Source organism: Lissotriton helveticus, chromosome 1_2 (genome assembly GCF_964261635.1).
Source record: "Lissotriton helveticus chromosome 1_2, aLisHel1.1, whole genome shotgun sequence".
Lineage (NCBI taxonomy): Eukaryota > Metazoa > Chordata > Amphibia > Caudata > Salamandridae > Lissotriton > Lissotriton helveticus.
Genome location: NC_136058.1, coordinates 409,153,872 through 409,171,851, shown reverse-complemented (window position 1 = coordinate 409,171,851; position 17,980 = coordinate 409,153,872). Strand labels below are relative to the sequence as shown.

The 17,980-nt window shown below is 42.8% G+C and overlaps 1 protein-coding gene across 1 annotated transcript in view; it reads right to left on the bottom strand.

The window, feature by feature from the left end:
• Window positions 1-395: 395 nt before the first annotated feature.
• The window catches only part of LOC144804675 (phospholipase A2 inhibitor and Ly6/PLAUR domain-containing protein-like), a 47,169-nt gene continuing 29,584 nt past the window's right edge, over window positions 396-17,980 (bottom strand). Inside the window, exons 4-5 of the mRNA XM_078671924.1 lie at window positions 8,350-8,499; window positions 396-1,578 (exon numbers count right to left, since the gene is read on the bottom strand). Coding sequence (XP_078528050.1) covers window positions 1,454-1,578; window positions 8,350-8,499 — 275 coding nt within the window. The 3' untranslated portion in view covers window positions 396-1,453. The remainder of the gene's footprint in view (window positions 1,579-8,349; window positions 8,500-17,980) is intronic.

Here is a 17,980-nt window from a genome sequence, read left to right as displayed (position 1 = left end):
CTTAATCAGCTAACGGCAGACCCAGAATTCCAAACTGGGACTCACTTGTTGCAAACTACGGATTGCTTAAACATTCATGGTGTCAAGTTCATTGCAAACCACCATTTAATTGAACTTCACTTTGTTGCAACCCATCCCCCATTAGACTTCACAGTGACGGCAATCATGGCATCCGTTATGGTTCGATGTCAATCAGGGTTCCATCATGGGTCTCATATAAGACTCTGGTCTTCATTCCATTATGGGCATAGCATTAATAGCATTGATATTTCATCCTGTCTTTAACATAAACTCTTCTTTATAGCTGTTTATTTACCTTTACTCTTTTTACAGCACCATTCTTAATGAAAACTCAACCAATAGCTATCCATAAAAAGACAGATCCACAGTAGATGCAGCAGTGTCAACTAAAGTTTATTAATGCATTCAATGTAAAGTACAAAGCAGGTGTGTACATTTATGCTATGAGTTTTGCTACAGCACAAAGCAGATCAATCCCAGGATTACAGAGTGCATTAACATCGGGGCCATAAACTCATAAGTCTGTGGTAGATCTTGTCTATGATCTGATATTCGAAGAGGTGATCACCTCCAAGGTTAAGAAAGAGGAATAACGCAGGACTGTCCAGGAGCACATAGTAAGGTCTCACTAACAGAAGCTAGTTAGATAGTTGGGAGTCTCCTGTGAGTGGTCACTGATGGTCTTCAATGTGGAGAAGAAGAAGGATGAACTCAAGGAAAGCCACAATGGATAATTATTAATATCTTGATCCAAAACTTCCAACTGCTTCGCAGAAGGGAGGGTAAACCTTTTCTATCTGGTTCTGGTACAGATTCACTTATAATCGAGCTGCGCTTACTGGTGGAAAGGAAGTTATAAAACTGTAGGAATTCAAAAATCAACCAGACTTTGAGCACGCAGCCGTGTGTTGTACTCTCTGAGTATCCCACATCAACACAGGGAGTTGATATGTAATCTGCATTTATATTTATTGGCAGGATATGCATAGACAAAACCATCATAATTCAGTTATGTTATTTCAAAATGGAGAGAGAACAGTTGAAACCAGTTTTCTTCAAGGTTACAAATTAAGCTAGCATTAGTATCCTATCAGAAGGAGCATCTTATCTGATCCCAAGCCATTCCCTTGGGTGGTTGCAGTACGAGGGCTTTAGTCTCTCAATGCACCAAGGAGAGTATTCCTTCTTAGGTGCCCGGGCACTATAAATGGCTGAATATAGAGGCCGGTGGTACATAAACAACATGGCAGCATAAACAGTACTACACACATTGCTTCCTGGTATTCGGTGTCCCAGGGTGGCTGACATGAGTTCTTCTGCTTCATTCTTACATTGTTCCTCTTCATGGCAGGTACTGGCAGAGCTTCGGGAATATTTCTACTGACTATTACTAAGCCGGGGTGAGACAGCATCAGAGGTGTGAATAATGGCCTCACAGCTTCTTGGCAGGTACACACAGTGATTCATCAACAAAGACTTGGGTCGCCACTTGGTCGAATATTTCACAGAAATCTGGAGTAGCACATCCTTTCATGCCAAATGGTGTCAAAGTGTAACCTATGAAAAAAACACACACACAATATTCAGTCATTAGCAATGGTACTACATAAATATGTGCTCCATCTAGTGAAGAAATCATGCCCATCCTGGCCCAAAGTTCCTAAGATCTCAGATTGGTCACTCACATACACACAATGATAGTTGTTCCAGGCTCTTGGATTCCAGGCCGAATTGTGACTGTCACAAAAGGTTTATAATTGTCCTTATGGTGGGAATCAAGAGCACTGCATGGAACAAGTACACGGTCGGCCAGACTGATAAGTATTAATTTCAACTGTAGATTGCCAACAATAAATATGAATCGCCTACATTATTTTACAGAGATTATCGATGAATCATTGAATTTGTATTACTGTTTTTGAAATCTTTGTTTACTTTTTTCTTTTACACTAAATATTGGACATGTTACATTAATTCAACTGATTTTCAAAACCCAAGAATGTTCACTTGTTTTTTCTGCAAATGTTGTAATGATTTGTACCTCAGTCCTAACTAAATAATACAACTATTTTATTTTTATATCTTTTTATGCTACCTCACCTTGGTGATTAACCTATTAGTGTGAGTTCACAAAAAGATCCATCCTTGTGGTTCATCATGCTGTTATCCTCTAGGCTACCAGCGTTGCAAAGTGTGAATAAACATGAACCATCTTTCTTTCTGCGGGGGGTATAGCAAGAACAACACACTCCTGTTGTCACTGTGGCTCCAACATGAACATTATTTGGAGACTGGCTGAACTTTGCAACCTAGAAAAGTTGCACAGCCTGCCCTACATGTATGGAATCACCTGGGAGAACTTGTCCTCTAAAATAGCTGAGACACACAAACAATGACTATGTAGGCATTGGTTATGTTCTTGGTGTTGCTGCTGGCTGTCCATTGAGTCTGTGTCCAGTGGTGAAATACAGAACCTACCATTGTTAGTATGTAGCTCTCTGTGCTCACAAGAGTGGACCATTGGTATTAGGAAAGCTGTGTTATCCCCATCCTGATCACCTGCCACATACTTTGTACTATAGCGTCCCATTATTTAGAAAATTATTGATTTTGCGTGGTGTATTCCTTTGGCATGTACTGCATGATGGACATTTATTCACAGCAGAAAAGTTGGCATTGCAGAGACAGAAAGAATCTTATAGTGTTCCGTGTACTTTTTTATCTTATCATCTATTTCCTCAACAGGCAGGACAACAAAAAATTATATGAAAAGCATTTCTCTGGATTTATATTGATTAGGTGGGACTGATTAGCTCTACAGTCATAGGTTGGAGAACTACATGGTCCCTCCTTCTACACCTAGCCATTCCTGCTCACTCCCCCAGTGGGAACATGCCTCACGGACATCTGTGCATGCTAGGAGCCATATCAAATGCTCCAACAACCTCCTCAGCTACAGTGGCCCTGAAGCCTTAATACACTACACGGTACTACAACCCCTTCTCTCCATCCGGGCCTGCTAGGCATCTATGGCTAATGCCTGTGCCTCCCAAATACATCACAAAATGCTGGTTGGAGCTGATTGGAGCTGGCAGGACTAATGTCTCCAGGGCCCATCACAGAGGACCTTTGCTGTCCTGCCAGGTCCACGCTGCTGGACTATCCCCCTCGGCTTCAGCAGTGTCTACCACAAGTGAGCCATACAATTCAATGCTAGGGGCACCTTTGAGGGACACAATTCTTATCATCACAGTGGAGCAGCTCAAATATCAGAACAATGGTGCAACCATGATTTCTATGGGCCTTGTTGAAGTTAAGCCAATACCCCTACTATTTGCTTAGGCATTTTTTCAAAAGGCCCTCCACACGAACTCAGCCCCAGTCTACAGGTTTCCCCCCATACCTTCCAGAGACAAAAGGACCTTGGACACTCACAGCAGTGACTGAATCCCCTGCACCTGGATGGTATTCAGTCACTGCTGTGAGTGACCCTCCTGCTCCTTTTCTATGGGCCCTGGTCTATAGGTTTTCCCCCAATGCCTCACAGAGATTGTTGGCCCTCAGACATTCTCACCAATGACTAGATCACCTGCCAATGGATGATATTAAACAGAGTTCATTGTTCGTCTTCCTCCTGTCCCTTTTTTATGGGTCAATCCACTTGAGTATCAGGACCTGAGATGATACACCTTTATTTATTGATGCTACTGCACTATTAGTCTTGGCCTGGCCGATTCACACTTTCCTGCAGTGAAGACCTACTGGGCAGCTACACTATCTAACCCCACCTGAACTGGACAGTGATTGCTTTCTCTCACCTGTCTCACATCCCTGTGCACCTGGACCTTGCCTTCTTTACTTCTGTTACTAAACCCGGATCCTAGTACAATATTCTCATTTAAATCGTCTCACCAGCTACTCTTCAAAGGTGTAGTGGGGGTGGCAATAAGAAATCAGCCTCTGCATCACCATCACTGAAAAAAACAGACACCATCCTCAAGAAACTTACCTCCTCCAGCTATCTTTCATAGGCCTGAAGATATTGCATGATGATGTCATCACAACCACATAGGACAGCATAAGCGTTATTCAAGCCCGAGTGGACATAGTTGCTGGTGGCTAGTCAACACAGAAGCCTGATTGGGGCACCTGGAGGTGCTGGAACTGGACAACCATCTCCCAATTATAAGTTGACCTTGAAGACCGGTCGCTTAACCTAAACATCTGCTATTATGGAATTCCAGAATGTCTAGAATGAAATGACACCCACATGTTCCTCTTGGATCTTATCTCATGCACCACTGGTCTGTCCTGTAGCCCCAACTGGAAATTCAGAGGGCCATTGAATGTGGTCTTATACTACTCACTCCTCTACTGTTTGTTTCAATAGACCTCCTCTGCTGATTGCCTATTTTCTACTCATGCCCATACCCATTTTATTAAACAGGATGCACATCACAGTGGACTTTTCATCAGAGACCAGCACTAAAAGGAATGTGTTTCTAGCCATGTGCCCGCAGCTTAAAATTGGGATATGAAATATGGCTTTCTTGAACTGGACACCATGTGCATTACTTTGGATCGCCGCGCCAGAGATTTCCTTGACTCCACCAAACTGGCCCATTTCATGGACTGCCTGTCCCTGTATGCCATGGACACCACCACCACTATCTCAACAAGAGGATGGGGCTGCACATGCATTCTACCAGACTAATCACAGAGGAGCTCTTCTGAATGTAGCTGTAGCAGAACTAGCTCAGACAGATTTGAAGGAAAAACTTGTGTTCACATGCTCCGAGTGTATCTGACCACGGCAGGCCATGACGAGTAGCATAATGAGAAACATGCAATATGTCCCTTCAACTATGAAATGGTTTTACATCACATCTACCTACTGTGCCCCTTTCTGGCATGATACTCTCTGCATGGTCTGTTCTACATGTTATGGCAGACAGTACATTTCCTGATCCCCATGGGATGTCGGTTTGTGGACTTGAGACCTACTAGTGGACCACGATGTTGATGTTAATGTTGATGCTGATGCTCCTGTTTGTGGTACTTTTTGTGGCCACGGTTCTGGTAGTGTTGCTATACTTGCTCACATCTGTTCTTGTAACAGTTCACCTCCCTAAGGCTGGGCACCCTCCTCTCCTTCCCCATCTTTCTGAATGGCCTCTGTACATCATCATACATTGACATTTTCTCATCCGTCATCTGTATTGTTGACTTAGCGACATATCCCATGGAAGGTCTGCTCTCTCACCATTTACTGCCCTGCCCCCAAACAGTTGCAAAGACTCTAGCTTGCCATGCCCCCTTGGCACCCATTGTATCATTTTCTCTCCTCTCTTCCCCAGTCGTAGCACCATGACCATACTTATCTCTTAAGAGTATGACTATCATGAATACTCCATACCATCCTTTGTCTCCAAGAGGGGTGTCAACACACAAGAAACAGATACTTAACACCACCTGGATATACATTTACTACTCATACCCTTTTCACTCTTTTTTTGCTTTGTCCATTCTGCATCATTATTGGCTCAACCTCCCTGTGGCAAACCCTCCTCATCTGCCTACCTCCCGCTCATGCCCTTAGATAATGTTGGGGTTTAGGCTCCCCTTCAACTGCGCCACTCCTGTGCACCCAAAGCACCTCACAAATACTGTGCTCTCCCTTCTCTACAATGTCCTTGACAAAATACACTTGCCTTCCTTCTTCCTGTCATATACTTTACCAACTTCACTCGCTAATGGCCACTACCATAGCCTGCTACCCCCTTACTTTCACCACGCTCAAAGTTAATGTGCTGCACTCATATTAAATAGGAAAATATCATATCCTACCTGATATCTAAGCACACTGACATTAGCCCTTTTCTAAGAGACACACCTTTCAGCAAGGGAGGCAGAGAAACTCACTGGACTGGGTGTGACAAGTCCTCTAAAGCTGCAAGACATCAACCAGTCATGACTCTACCATACTCAGTGACACCATGCCCAGCTCCAATTAACAAATCCCTTCAATGTAGTGTTCTAGAAAACTGGTCAGACGATGAGGGACAATATGTGTTTTCCAAGCTCTGGACTCGCACTATGGTGTTCAGCATCGGCTCTCTCTACGCTCCTAGCAGTGACATGTCCGCCATTCTCTCCCACCTTAACTGCCCCATCACTGAACTCCGCAAATACCATATCATACTGGGAGAGGATTGGAAAGAAGTGCTGGACACCGTTCTGGATGGTAAAGGCCATATCTATATAAAAACCTTTGAACAGACCCTACTGACCACCTCTTTAGACTTTACCCCTCCAGCGTCTTCAGACACTGAGGGGTGAGTGGTTCACGCTTCACAAATACCAGATTTACTGTTCCAATTCTTTCTCTTATGTACTCTGAAAATGACGTTCTCATTGCACTTACAGCGACTGGCTTGCAATTGCTCCTAGCTACTTTTATGGTCTGTATGGAAAGATTCAATTTAAAGTTGATCCTTAATAAAATATTCACAATGATTTAAGATGGAGTATCAAAACCCAACAGTTTTCCATTAAAGGTTATAGATACCCAAACATAATACCTTTTTTAACCTGAGAATTCTATTTGAAGGCTCTGGAAATTGGAAACCCCAATTCATTCTTAGGAACCAGCAGCCTGAAAATCACCTGTACGAGATTTAGATTTGCCTCTAAATTAGGGTCGGATTAGGGTCAAGTCGTGTGTAATATATAACATAGTAAATGTATTTCTGCTGCTATTTATTGTGTGAGTCTATGCTGATTGCCAACAATTGCATTGACTTTAAAGATTGCTTGCTGAACCTCTGGGTTGATCTAACACAAATAACTGGGTCTACCTTACATTGAGGTACAACCAATAGAGTCTATCTGGGCCAAATCTGAAACCAGTCTGAAAAGACTAATCTTTGTTTATTTGTCTCTCCCTTTATAATTCTTTGATTAGAACATTGCATATTCTCGTAGGTTTAAATTGTACTCGGAAAAAGGCATAATTAGTGGCACACTTTCAAAAGCAGAACTGAAAGGTAAACTAAGAAACAGTCTCTGACCAATCCATGACTTTATCTTGAGGAGGAATTCAGTTAGATTTGTTTATCACTTTATTTTCCCCTGTTTAACGTGGACCACTATATATTTTATGGTGGCACACCTTACATTGTGACACTTGTTTAAGGATCCTGACCTTGAGAAAGAGTCTCATTAAAAAGCACTTTGCATTTTGTCCTGCTCTATACATTTTAGCGAATCCCTAGGACTCAGTTTTTAAACAAATTGACCCTAAGCACAACTGCTCTTATTTGTCCTCAATCATTTCCTACTGTGCCCATATCTAACTTTGTACTGAGTTTTGTAAATAATGTTGTGCGAGTTAGAAAATGTTCTCTCCTAACAGTTTCTTCATCTTATGAATTGGTTGTATGTTTTCTTTTTCTTTTATGACGTATGTATGTTATTTTTTCATGCAATCACTGAACGTATTATATGTTTATGGTTTCACAAGTAAACTTAATAAAGATTGATTGATTGATTGGCTGATTTGAAATGAGTGCACGAGGCTGCTCTTATTAACTGACTCTGTTCAATCATACCTAAGAATTTTTCAAGGCTTTGTTTCGTCAATAGATACACCTAGTGCTGTTGTGCTTTGTCACTCCATTTCATGCTGTGTTATTTGCATTTTACTCAATGAGACTATCAATTGGTGGCCTTCTGGCAGTAGGTACTGAACGTTCACCATACAGCAGGTGGCTTACTTAATGTGAGATCTGCCGCACACACACGTAAACATCCATGCTCCACACAAGAAACGCCTCCATATGGCAGAGTAGAGCAAGCCAGGGACTCGCATCCCCTCGTATTGCTATGGATTTACCTTGTGTTGCTTAGAGAATCATCTGATTTAAGGATTCCTTTGCCCTTGCAATACCATGCAAAATGGAAGAGCAATAAAATCCAATTGTAGATCTGGCTTCAAGTATCCTTGAGTCCATTTTGTAAATACTGTGGTCATTCTAAATCTTAGTTTTGGTTTAGTTTGCCTCCAACCCTGTACAGAACGCCATTGCTCTTTTGTCTAGGTTGTTGTTATACACATACCACATCATCAGGGTGTATTTGGTGAATGGGACATGATTTCTACTTTGAAATTAATGGAACCAAGCTCACTGAAGACATTCAGGCGGATTCAAAGAAAAAATGTAAATCAAATAGCGTGAACATCATTTAGTTTGAAAGAAAGGACCAGAAACCAAGAAGATTGGTTCAGTGGGATATATAAATCATACTTAGAAAATCAGTTTCTCTCACCAGGTATGATTGCTTTTCCTGAGTAGCTGTGGCACGTGTTCTGCTCCCCAGTGCACTGAATTTCTCCAGTCGGTATGCAGGAGTCCGAGGACTCGTCGGTAAAACACTCGTCACATTTATAGCCATTGGGGGTCCTATCCAGAGCAGGCACTGAAATAACACAGAACAGAAATTGAGAAACCTAATGTGTTCAGAAATGGGGTGCTAAGTCATGGCTAAATTCTCCCACCCTAACAACAGTAGTATTAAACACTGCACTTTGTATGAAAATAAAATAAATGTTATGTTCAACTCATGATGCACAGAGTTTATTGACTTAATTTTTGCCCGGAATAGAAATTCTTTTCCATTGACTGCTGTAGAACAGTGTGTGTTTTGATCACTCACTAAACCTGTACATTGTGTGTGTCACTCATTTACAAGAGTCCGGCACCATTGCAGCGTATCTTTTCATGCCTCTCTGGTGGCACAGGGCTCTCAATATTACCTATGAGGCGTGGCTTTGCATGGCCTCATAGATATAGAGAAAAGCACGGCCTTGCCTTACTTTACATCAAGGAGGCGTTCCATGGGTGTTCCATGGGTGTTGCTGTGGGTGTTGCCTCTCAACACCCATGGAATTTGACACTGCTCCAGATTTACAAAATCACATAAACCTGGGTCAGCACCAAAACGTTCCTCCACAGACTACGTGTAACGAGGAGAAATGCTTACATTTCTAATAATTTTTTCCCCTTTCAATGTGTGCAGCCTTCTGCAGCTCACTTAGAATGATCAAAATGCCTCATGTGATTGTTTTTGTGCATGAAGGTGCCTCTCTCAGCATAAAAACAATTGTGCCATCAACACAGACACGCTTGTACCATGGTGCAATGGTGCCTGTGTTGGCACGCAATTGCTAATTGTGCACGGGCCTTACCTAAAAGGAGAGAGTTGTGCCATATTGTGTACATTTTGTACATTCCTTACCTTTCGAATTAGCATAGAGCAGCGCAGCAGAATGACATGAGCTGTTGTCCTTTGCCAAATCTGTGTAAATGAGGCCCAGGATTCTCCATGTCTGGGAGACTTGAGGCAAATATCCACCTGCATATCAACCATGCTCCCTTGGGTTTCAAGGGTACCCTTAACCGAAGGGGCTAAGATTAGGCTGCATGCCTTAGCGTGTATGCCGGCTCTAAACTCTACTGTGTGATTCTTGGTTTTAAATATTGACTTAGTTCTTTGAAAACAAGCTTTTAAAATTGTATCATTTTTTGGGGTAAATGACTATGAAGATGTACTGCTTACCTGGAGTTTGAATCTGAGCTCGTTATTGCCCGCACATCACACAGAGTTCACATGTTGCAGACGCTTCTTTCATTTCATCTCCCTCTTTGCATTTTTATTCCTTCCCATTCGAGGCGGAGAAAGATTCACTCTGAGCCGCCATGTTTGTGCTGCAGTGCTGTTGTGGATGGCAAGCACCAGTATTTCATGGGCCTTCCACTGAGGATGTGCAGCGGATGCACCCCTAGTGTGCCAAAAGCATGCCAAAGGAAAGACAGTCTGCACCCGTCCATGCCAGGAACACAACCAGTACCAGCCAAGCTGCCCAATCTCACCCAGGTATCTTTATGCCCTCTGACCTTCTCAAAACGCTTAACACAGCCGTAAAATGTAACTGCTATTTTATACCCCATAAAATCAAAGGCATACTTACGTGTCTTAATTGTAGAACCGAACTGAGAATTTCTTAGATTAGCCCTTTGATACCTGCTTGCTCTCTTTGAAAACATACCCAAGACTGCATGAGATGATCACTGACTTACAACTTTATTTTCTATTCATTACTGGGACATGGCTTAAGGAATGGTGTAACCTTAACATTGCATTAGTACTTCCTCCAAATTATACCATCTGTAGAGTAGACAGAAATGAAACATGGGGAGGAGAGCTGGTCATTATTCATCCTGACTCTTTGCAATGTATAAACTTTCACCTCTCCTCCCTGAAAGGACCAGAAACTATGGGTTTGTGTTTCAAAATTGATGTCTCCTTCTCTTTTGTAGGCGTCCTGATCAACCAACACTCTGGCCCCAGGTTGGAATTCCTGAAAAATTTAAGTGGTGCCTTGGGCCACCTTATGATCAGGTATTCAAATTTTACTCTTCTAGACAATTTTAATCTCCATTTAGAATACCAAAGCAATCCTGGAGGAGATAACCTCATTGAAACATTAGAAATTCTTGGACTTCACCAATTGGTTTCAGTCCCTGCCCACCAGGCCTGGCACACCATTGATGGAGAATGTTCAAATTTCACTTCTCTAACAGTCGGCACCCCGGAGACCCAAGTCTGGTTGGACTATATGCTAATTCCTTCAACATTAACCTTGGTCATTTAAACTAACCTTCTAATCAAAACCAACCCTATTACCAAGCTATAAATGGGCTGTGATGCTAGAGCTACCTTATCCACTATATCAGGAAACACCTTAGAGGACATCTGATGCTTTAACACATAGATAGCAACGATTAGTGATGAACTAGCCCCTATAGAGCAAGCTACACATAAAGAAAAAAAATTCAGCACCCTGTTATACGCATACACTAGCAGAACTCCCCCGCCAGTGCAAATAACTGGAACTCTGATGGAGAAGAGCATACAGTGCAGGTGAACGGAACCTCTTCAAATGAAGCGGAAAAAATACCATCCACAAATGAAGCTAGCGAAAAAAGAGTATTTCTCTAACAAACTCTTAGATGCTCAAAATGATCAGATAATTATTTTCACAGTGGTAAAATACTTTGCTTACCCAAAATGTTAGTTAAGGACATCCCTCCATCACAGATGTTATGTGACCAGATCTTTGTCTTCTTTAGACAAAACATTCTTAACATCCAAACAGAATGTAACGCTTCACACACACAGCCGATGGATGTGAACCCTACCATTGATGCTTGTAATCCGGATCTTCACAAGGTGGTAGAAATTGTTAATTCAGTAATTAGCAACATAATTAATTCATCACTAACTGCAGCATAATTCCTGCTGAATGGAAACCACTTAAAAAACAGAACATAGACCCTTCTGCACTTTCCAATCTTCGTCCTATATCACTACTACCCATCCTTGGCCATGATACTACACCGCAGCCAATCTGGCTTCTGTCCTAAACAACCAACTGAGTCTGCTCCATTGGACTTACCGGCCGCGCTTCATACCATTTCGCATGACATTCTTCTATCCAGAATCAAACAAAACATTTCACCTTTGCCTTGGCCTGGATAAAATCCTTTCTTACCAACCGTAGATAAACAGTAACCCTAGACTCTTCTCTCCGCCCTCTTTTATTCAACATCTATATAGCTCTGCTGATTTAGCTAATATTTTCTTTTAACACTGACACAACCTCATATGCAGATGATACACAATTGATTCTGACCCTAGACAAAGAAACAGCTAAAACAGAGCTTAATTTTTAGCAATGTATGACAGAGAGGTCATCCTGTGGATGAGATTCAATCATCTTAAATGCAATACGGATAAAATCGAGATCCTATTGGTAGGGAAGGACAATTCTTTCAACCCGAACCAATGGTGGCCAGAAGATGCACCTGCTCCACCTAATACAGTAGAGAGCGCCAAGAACTTGGGGGTAAAATTTGATGTTGCTCCCTCTCGTTTCGGTCAGAAGCTCTTGCAGTGTCAGGAATGTGCTGCAGCCTTATAAAAACCCTCAAAAGGTTTTCTGATTGTATTTCCTACTCTGCAAGGAAACCCATAACTGTAGCACTTATCCTATCCTGATTAGACTACTGCAATAGCCTTTCGCAGGAAGTACCAAACAAGTAATATAAAAGTTACAGGTTGTACAGAATGCAGTGGCCTGTTTAATGCTGAAAATGCCACTTCGATCATCTGCCACTACAGCCCTCAATCTCTGCATTTGCTGCCCAGCCCCACAACATTTTTTTTAAACTCCTGGTAATTACTTTTAGAGCCATTAGAGACTCGGGGCCTAAGTACCTAGCAGCTACATTCACTCCTTATGTTACTGCTAGGACACTCAGATCCTTCACATCCCACCTTTAGGAATAAAACCAAAAGAGAAAAATCTGCTGCAGTGTTGGGAACAAGAGCATGGAACCTCATGCTTGCACAGCTAAGGGCGATGGAATCAAAAACCCTTAATAGGAAATCACTGAAAACCTGGATATTCAGGGCCACATGTTCCTCAACGGGAACATCATGCCTACCTAATCACCTTCACTTCTTCCGTACAGTGTTTGGATTCCCAATTTGGAGTGACAGCTGTGCTCTATAAATAGTTAAATCAAATCAAGTAAGAAGTGTCTCTGCAAAGTGGTGATTTTGTTTTTAGCTCACCCATTTGCACATCCACGGTGCCACAGCAGACTGAGAAGTGTTAGGGCATGGACAAAGTAAGCTCATGACCTGAGCCAGCAGACAATAGAAGGCACCACAATGAAGTATTGATGTCACCTTCAAAAATTAACAATGCTATCAAGGAGCATGTTGTTTGTTTTTTAATTTCCACTCCCTTGTTGACATGTTGAGACTATAAGCAGATGTAGAGCTCACTGGTACATGTAGACATGTAGACCTGCCTGCCCTTAAAGAAAAAGATGTTGTGTGTAGAAGTGACACAACAGTTTGCTACTTCCTCTTCTTGTCTAGTCTCTCTTTTAAGGCAGCAGCTAAAGGTCTCAGCGACTCCACTGGCAGCTGCTCAAATACATTCAGAGAGTAGTGAGGGGGTAAAGCTAGGCCCTGGGTGAATGGAGGCTTTCAACTGGTGTTTGAAGGTTCCTGACTTTTGGTGTTCTGCTGCAGACTCAAACACATGTGAAGTGAGGGCCATTCACTCAAAACTGACACCAGGTGGTGAGCGGGCCCCTTGGAAGCCCTTGAACAGAGCATTTGGAGAACAGTGAGAGGATCAGAGGCAGAGAGCAAGATACCTGAGCTCCCTTGTGAGCAAAATGGCAGTTGCTGACCCTTTGATGTCAACTACAGCTGGAGCTGCTTAATAAGAAATGAATGGAGGCCATGGTGTGGCCCAGTGGCAGGAGAGCCTCTGCGACATGGGAGTAGAGGTCTGTTGGGCAGGGGGTCACGTGGAATATAGGCAAGCAATATGGGTGTGTAGTTACAAAAAAGGAATAAAGGTGGATAATTTAAGTAGGTCTTCATGCTACAAAGACTGCAAATGGCAACTAGACAGATGGGCCCACATCCAGGGGCACCATTCAGAAAACAGAAGCGGCAGCTACTACTGAAATGCCCATAAGGTGCCACTGTCCAAACGGACCACAGATGCCATGAACTCCTGAAAGCCAAGAGAGGAACATTTGAGCACTGGAGGAAAGTGAAGTGATCTCCAGTGACACACAATGACACAGGGTTTGGAAAGAGAGCCCCACTTTAGTGATAGAGCAGTGCATCAGAGTCGATCGTGAACCGGATCCAGGTATGCAAAGGTACCACTGTCCTGTGATATGGGGCAGCACCATGGAGAATCCTCTGGAGGAGGTGAGGTGCAAGTCCTGGAACAAGAGAGGTCAACTAGGATGCAGGGCCATGGAAAGGGACTGGGCCTAAACTAGCCTCATGGCCTGGCAGGAGTACTCTGGAATGGGAAATATAGTACCCAGACTTTCTGCAATTACCAGTGGCACCTCACCCTAACGAGTCTTGAACTTCTTAGTCATGATTCTCAGGTCATCGACAGGTCCCATTCACAGCACTGCTATGAACGATCACAGAAAGGGATGACAAGCAGCAAACTATCAATACTGCAGGAGCTCTGAAGTCAGCAGTGAGAAGCACAATGAATAGAGTTAGAAATAAGATGTGGATGGTCAGTATCTGATCTCAATAGGGAGGGAGTTTCGGACATTTTGAATATTTGTGCCTTGAGGAGTAATGCGCTCGTACTTCTGGTGGATCTATTTCCACCCGAATGGGTCAGTTTTTGTTATGGTGCCGCACTTTATTAGTTATGTAACCATTTTTACATACATCCCGGCTTCAAAAGGAAGCCAATTCAGAGCTCAAAGGTGAGGCGTGATGTGATCATTATTTTTAGAAACTGTGATGAGCCTAGCTGCCACATTAAGTGTAGCCTTATGAGGAGCAAGTGAGGTTTTTAGGAGGTCTACTAGAGCAGTGCTTCCAAAGTCTAGTTTTGAAAGCACAAGTTCATGAGTAAGGTCAGTTTGGTGAATGAAAGGTTTGAGTACCCAGGGATATGTAACTGATGGTTAGCTCCCTTGGTGATGGCACTGATGTGTTTTAAAATAGAGAGGTCATTGTCTGAAGAACTACCTAGGGATCTATCAGAGTCGACAATGTGTGGGGTGCAATTCACTGACTATCAGCCACATATGCATAACACAGGGCATTCTCACGGGGGTTTTAGTTTAGGTCATTTTCTTTATTCCTGGCTGCCCGTCTGCCTACCCATGTCAATCTGGGCTGCTCTTTAGCATCAGGTTAAAGGTATTTAGATCATATTAAAAACTCAAGCCACCTGAATAGAGGAGTTTGATCCATGGGCCGCAGGTTCCCACCTCAGTTACAGTTGCCCATTTGTCCCAGTTGCCTATGGGTCTGAGCAAGTGAGGACAGAATCACCTCACTTGGACTTATCCATAGGCATCCTGTGGGTACCAAGTCCTCAGTTATAACTTTATCATAAAAGCAAACCCAGTAAATGTAGACAACTGTATATTGCCTTAAATACCAAAGCTATACATGTGAGGTACTACTACAAACATACACACACCATCCTTTGCTAACTTAAAGAACAGAGATTGGGTCTCTTCCCCTTCATGCCCATCAAATAAGGACAAGCTCTGCTGAACTGTCTGTCAATAGTTTCAATGAATGTAAAGGTACATACTTATTATCTTAAGAGAAAGTAAGTACCGCCTAACTTCACTCACTATGTCTGGATGTAGCCTTTCATTAAGGAACACATCTTTGACTTTGAGAGTAGTAGATCATGCCGTGACTGGGTATAGAGAGAAGTTAATGCCGACAAACTTGATAGCATGACCCTTCTTGCCCCTCTTGCAAGTCACATCATAAAGAAGGAGTGGCGATCCTCATATAGATTCTGCTGGGAATATTTTGTCCTCATTAGGGGCTCAATGCAGATCCAGTCCATGATGCTTGGTTCTGCATATGGACCAATCACCACTAATATTGAGATGTTTAGGACCCTAATGGGAAATATACTTCAGTACCCACACTCAAATATAATGTTAAAGGGAGACAGGAACATTGCACCAGACCCATATCTGGACAAATCTGATCACCCAACATCCAGGAGGAGACAGACACATCCTCTTAGAGATCCAATCCAATTTCTCCCACTGTAACTCCTGGAGAGTAACCCATCCAACAGATGGACAATACACACAGACTTCCTGTGTAGACAGAACGTGTAACCAGATTAACTACCTCTTGACTTTGACTTCACTTTGTGTATGATGTATTTATTAAACCAAAAAGCACCTCAGAGCACAACACAATTCAATTTTCACTTTATGTGTATCTAAGCAAGCACACAATAGCACAATAGAACTGTAGTGGTTATCATTGAATGTTGAACTTGGTTTGGAATCTCCTTGTGTGAGGGATCCATGTCAAGCGTTGCTGGCTGTGGCAGGTTTCGGTCAGACGTTGCCTGAGCTCTGCCCTGAGGTGGTTCAACCACAGAGAAATAAACAAAGTGAAGAAACTTACCTTGCCTCCGTACTTCATTCCCACAGGAACATGTCTCATTACAAGTTATACCAGGAAAAACAATACCCACACACAACACTCCATACATAATTGACTGAAAACAACATATCAGTGCCCTCATCTCACATGCTATGGGAATGGGAAAGTGAGCATTAGAGAGAAATTAATGAGTGCCTCCACCATTTGGAAAAGGGAAGCATTAACCCACCAAAGAGAACTGGATATGTGAATGTTGGAATTGACCCAATCTATTGAAGCCACAAACTGTAAGACAGACTTGCAAGACTATTAAAAGTTCAATATAACCTAAACAATCAACTTATCATGAAAGTAAAAACTAAGCTCTCCTGACTCGTACAACACAACTGTGAGAGGTGGAAGATGGTGGGATGTTTGGTTAGCATGCAGTTACACTCCGAATTGGTACAATAAGGAGTCTCCTCCTTGAACAAGGCAAAGAGACAGATATTGATTTATTCGATTGATATACTTAATAGATTTAGAGACATGCTTTAGAGTAAGGCTCATTAAATATTCACACACTGCCACTTCGGTCGCTTACAACAATGGTATTCCTTTACTTAATCATGTGTTGCTAAATTATGATTTTATTTTATTTATTGAACTGGTGACAATACTTCTAGCTTTGCTATTTTCCTATAGAGTCAGGTTTCCCGCTCTCCTGCCGGGCTGTGACACACCGCCTCCTCCGCGGTCCACCACTGGATCGCCTGTTTGCATGGAGGGATTTTATCTGTGGTGTCTTCCCTTTGCTCACTCACTTCCTGTCTGAGAGGAGCCTAGGGTTAGCAGTCTATATGCTTTCTGGCTCTTCCCCGCGCGCAGTGGACGCAAGCAACAGGCCCGCCAAAGCTCCTCCCAACCTAGATTGGTGCCTCAGCCGGAAATACACCTATACTAGTACGGAGCTTATTGCTCTAAGAAAGGTAAGCATCCCCACATGCGCTCCTAAGGCCCCCCGATAATGGAACAACCTTTTGCCTCTAGAGACTGCCAATTCCACAGCTTGGAATTTCAGAAAGAAAATCCTCACCGGGAAACAAATCACCACCCCTCCCACTATAACCACTCCACCAGTAATCCCAGAGAGGGATGGAACTGCTTCTTGGCCAATTTTAGATCAGTGCCCAAGCACCCCCCTAAAATTTTGGACTTGCTCTTTTTAGGACATACCAATATTGGTTTCCTAACAGAAATGGGCTCAAGCCTAGTTTCACCTCAGCGATTACTATGGCTATCCCCGATGGCTACTACATCCATAAACTTGATAGGCCAGCTAAGGTCGATGGAAGCATAGCCATAGTTCACAAGGACTCCATCAAAATTACTATCCTGAAACAATACTGTGGCAATAAATTAAAAATTCTTGTGTTCCGAATCGACTTCCAACCCCTCTAATTGTTGAAAAAGTGCACTTATCTACCGACCGCCAGGCCCCCTTCAGGACCTTCCTCTACAACTCATGGAGCTTTTTGCCTCCCAGATTATCTTTAACGTAGCTAGCAAAACCCTTTCTAATGTGGACACCTTGACTCTCCTGGCAGATCTAGACACTCTATTGCTGGAAAAGTCCAAAACTGGCCCCACACATCTCACTGGACACACTCTAGACCTCATCCTGAACCACTTCCCCCAATGTCTGCTGTGAGGCACCTTGCCCTCTCATTTGGTCAGACCGCTCTCTACTTCACTTTCAAATAAAAGAAGTGGGGGCCTCTCCAAGCCCCGCTAAAACTACCTACAAACTGCAAAGACAATGACATAAAAACACGCCGGAACGCTTTGCAAATAGCTTTCCAATGAATGCCTATCTGGCTTCAGATAATTTGGAGGACTGTCTGGCCAGGTACAA